The sequence below is a fragment of the Quercus suber genome, unplaced genomic scaffold (assembly GCF_002906115.3).
Source record: "Quercus suber isolate HL8 unplaced genomic scaffold, Cork oak 2.0 scaffold_1859, whole genome shotgun sequence".
In the NCBI taxonomy this organism is placed as follows: domain Eukaryota; kingdom Viridiplantae; phylum Streptophyta; class Magnoliopsida; order Fagales; family Fagaceae; genus Quercus; species Quercus suber.
This window is the reverse complement of record NW_027071206.1, coordinates 1-2,625: the sequence shown is the minus strand read 5'-3', so window position 1 is coordinate 2,625 and position 2,625 is coordinate 1. Positions and strand designations below refer to the sequence as shown.

The 2,625-nt window shown below is 33.3% G+C and overlaps 1 protein-coding gene across 1 annotated transcript; it reads left to right on the top strand.

Moving 5' to 3' along the window:
* Positions 1-5: 5 nt before the first annotated feature.
* LOC136066096 (metalloendoproteinase 4-MMP-like) lies at positions 6-1,032 on the top strand (the record flags this gene model as incomplete). The annotated part of the gene is made up of 1 exon (XM_065769962.1): positions 6-1,032. A coding segment is annotated over one exon (723 nt), but the record flags the coding sequence as incomplete, so codon positions are not given.
* Between the last annotated feature and the right edge of the window lie 1,593 nt (positions 1,033-2,625).

Below are 2,625 nucleotides of genomic sequence, written 5' to 3'. Positions count from 1 at the left end.
TCGCCACCGTGTCTCAAATTCTCACCCCGAGATGCGGCGTGCCCGATATCCACCACAACAAGCTGCATGGGACAAAACATTACGTGTATTTCCCGGGAAAACCTCGGTGGTCTCGCCAAATGCCGATGATGCTCACCTACGCGTTCTCGCCGGAGTACATGATCCACAACTTGACTATATCGGAGATAAGGGTCGCATTTAAACACGCATTTAGGAAATGGGCTTCGGTCATTCCCGTGAATTTCACTGAAACCGATGATTATGGCTTCGCCGACATAAAAATAGGGTTTTACAACGGCGATCACGGCGACGGAGAGCCATTCGATGGGGTTCTCGGGATTTTAGCACACTCATTTTCGCCTGAAAGTGGTAGGTTTCACCTTGATGCGGCGGAGACATGGGCGGTGGATTTTCAGAAGGAGAAATCGACGGTGGCGATAGATTTGGAATCGGTGGCGACCCATGAGATTGGCCATTTGTTAGGGTTGGGACATAGCTCGGTTAAAGAGGCTGTTATGTACCCTAGTTTAATGCCTAGGGATCAGAAGTTGGAATTGACAATGGATGATATAGAAGGAGTGCAAGCTTTGTATGGATCAAACCCTAATTTTAGGTTTAGTTCTATGTTGGAGTCTGATATTTCTACAAACAATAGTGTTGGTTTGAGAAATACTAGGTCATATAATGAGTGGGTTACTTTGTTTTTGATTCTTTGTTTGTGCATGTAATTTTGCATGAACACTGTTTTTGTTTTTTGTTTTTTTTTGGGGGTGTTGTGGAGGAAAATTCCTGTGGGGTAGGGAACAGGGTACAGAAGATAAGGACTAATATTGGGGCTCTTCAAGTTCAGATAGGAAACAAAGAGGTAGTCACAAAGCCCAAATCTATTGGGGTGCTTATAATGACTGCCCTTTAACTATAGCTTTGAAGTTTGAAATAGTTTTAGGGTTCATGATTTGATCAGAGTTCAATTCTGTGAGATTACAATATTCTTTCTTCAATTTGAATTCTTGCTTGCACACACTTTGTTAAGATTATAGAAAGAAAACAAAGTTAAATGAGAATTATCTTATTAATTTGTGCCAATTATTATTGTGTATGATACAGTTAATCAGCACCTTATATTTCATTTCTCTAGAGCATATGTGTAAAAATTTTATTAAGATTACAAGTCCAAAACAAAATTACTTGGTTTACTGCTAAAACATAATTATTTATTTCTTTAAGAATAGTAGATTACAGGTGGATAACAAAATTAATTGTTTTAAGAATAAAATTAAGTATAATTTTTTATTACACTTGAACAACTGTATCTAAGTTTTATTCGTATTTTATTGATTGACCAATTTGGTTTGATAGGATCTTGTGATTCATTACTTACCGTTAAATTAGTTAATTAGAGTTTAAAATCTGCCCTGACTATTGAAAGACGGCATCAATAAAATCATAAATATGTAAGCAACCAATCTGAAACAACAATTAAGGTCTCCTTTTCTATCCAATTTTGGAATTTTAACATTATGCTATGACAGACTTTGGTTGCTTAATCAAAACCTTTAGGCACAACCGTGTGGTTTTCTAGACTAGAAACTTTGGATTTGTTAATCACCTTTTCTGTATTGGGTTGGGTGTGGACTGTGGAGGAAACGAAAGCTACTGGTTAGCTTTTAGAAGCTAATTAATGACTATGTTAACAAAGAAACTCGAAATCCAACAACAATGTGAAAACTTTATCATTTCGTGTCTTTATTACTAGAACTGACTCAACAAATCAGAGACCATTTACCGGTAACAAAGAGCAAATGGCACGTCACCATCAAGTTGGGTGATATGATATTATGTGGCACACCAACTGGGTTTGTTGTGTACCCAATTCACACTGTAGAAGAGTTTCCTCTTAAACTGATTTTATTAGCCTCATTTGAATACAAATTATAAATAAAAATTATTTTGCTATTCAATTTATTTTTATTACTATTTATAAATTTTATTGAATTTTTTGATACTATTCATAGGTTTATTGTACTATTTTAATTAATTTTTATTTTTATTTATAATACTTTTAATAATAAATTTTCAGTTTCAATAAAATAAGCGGTATCCAAATAGACTCTTAGTGTGAAAAAAATTAACAGAGAAGGACTTTCAGATGATAAATAGTTAATGTAAGTGTCAAAAGCCTAATTAGAGCATTTTTAGCAAATTCATCAAATTTTTGTACTGTTTAGAGAATGAACAGTGACTTTTACCTTTATCTACTAACTTTTTCAAATATACTTTCTAACAGATTCTCTATCTCATTTAAATATTATTTCTTTACTCATTATTTTTTTTAACAACTACACATCTTCCAACATTTTTTTATTCAACACCTAATTATTATAATAGAAAAAAAAACATTTGAAGAATGAACAGTAGCCCATCAGACTTGATGAGCTACTGTTCATGAGAAAAAAAAAAAAGGTATAAAGAATCTATTGGAGTAGCTTTTTTTTTTTGGTTTCATTCTCTATTATAGAGAATATTTTGCTTTTACATAGACCATTGGAGATGCTCTTAGTGTTTTCATTCTTCAATCTTCATCAGTAACACCACCAAAACAAAAAAAAAAAAAAAAAAAAAAAA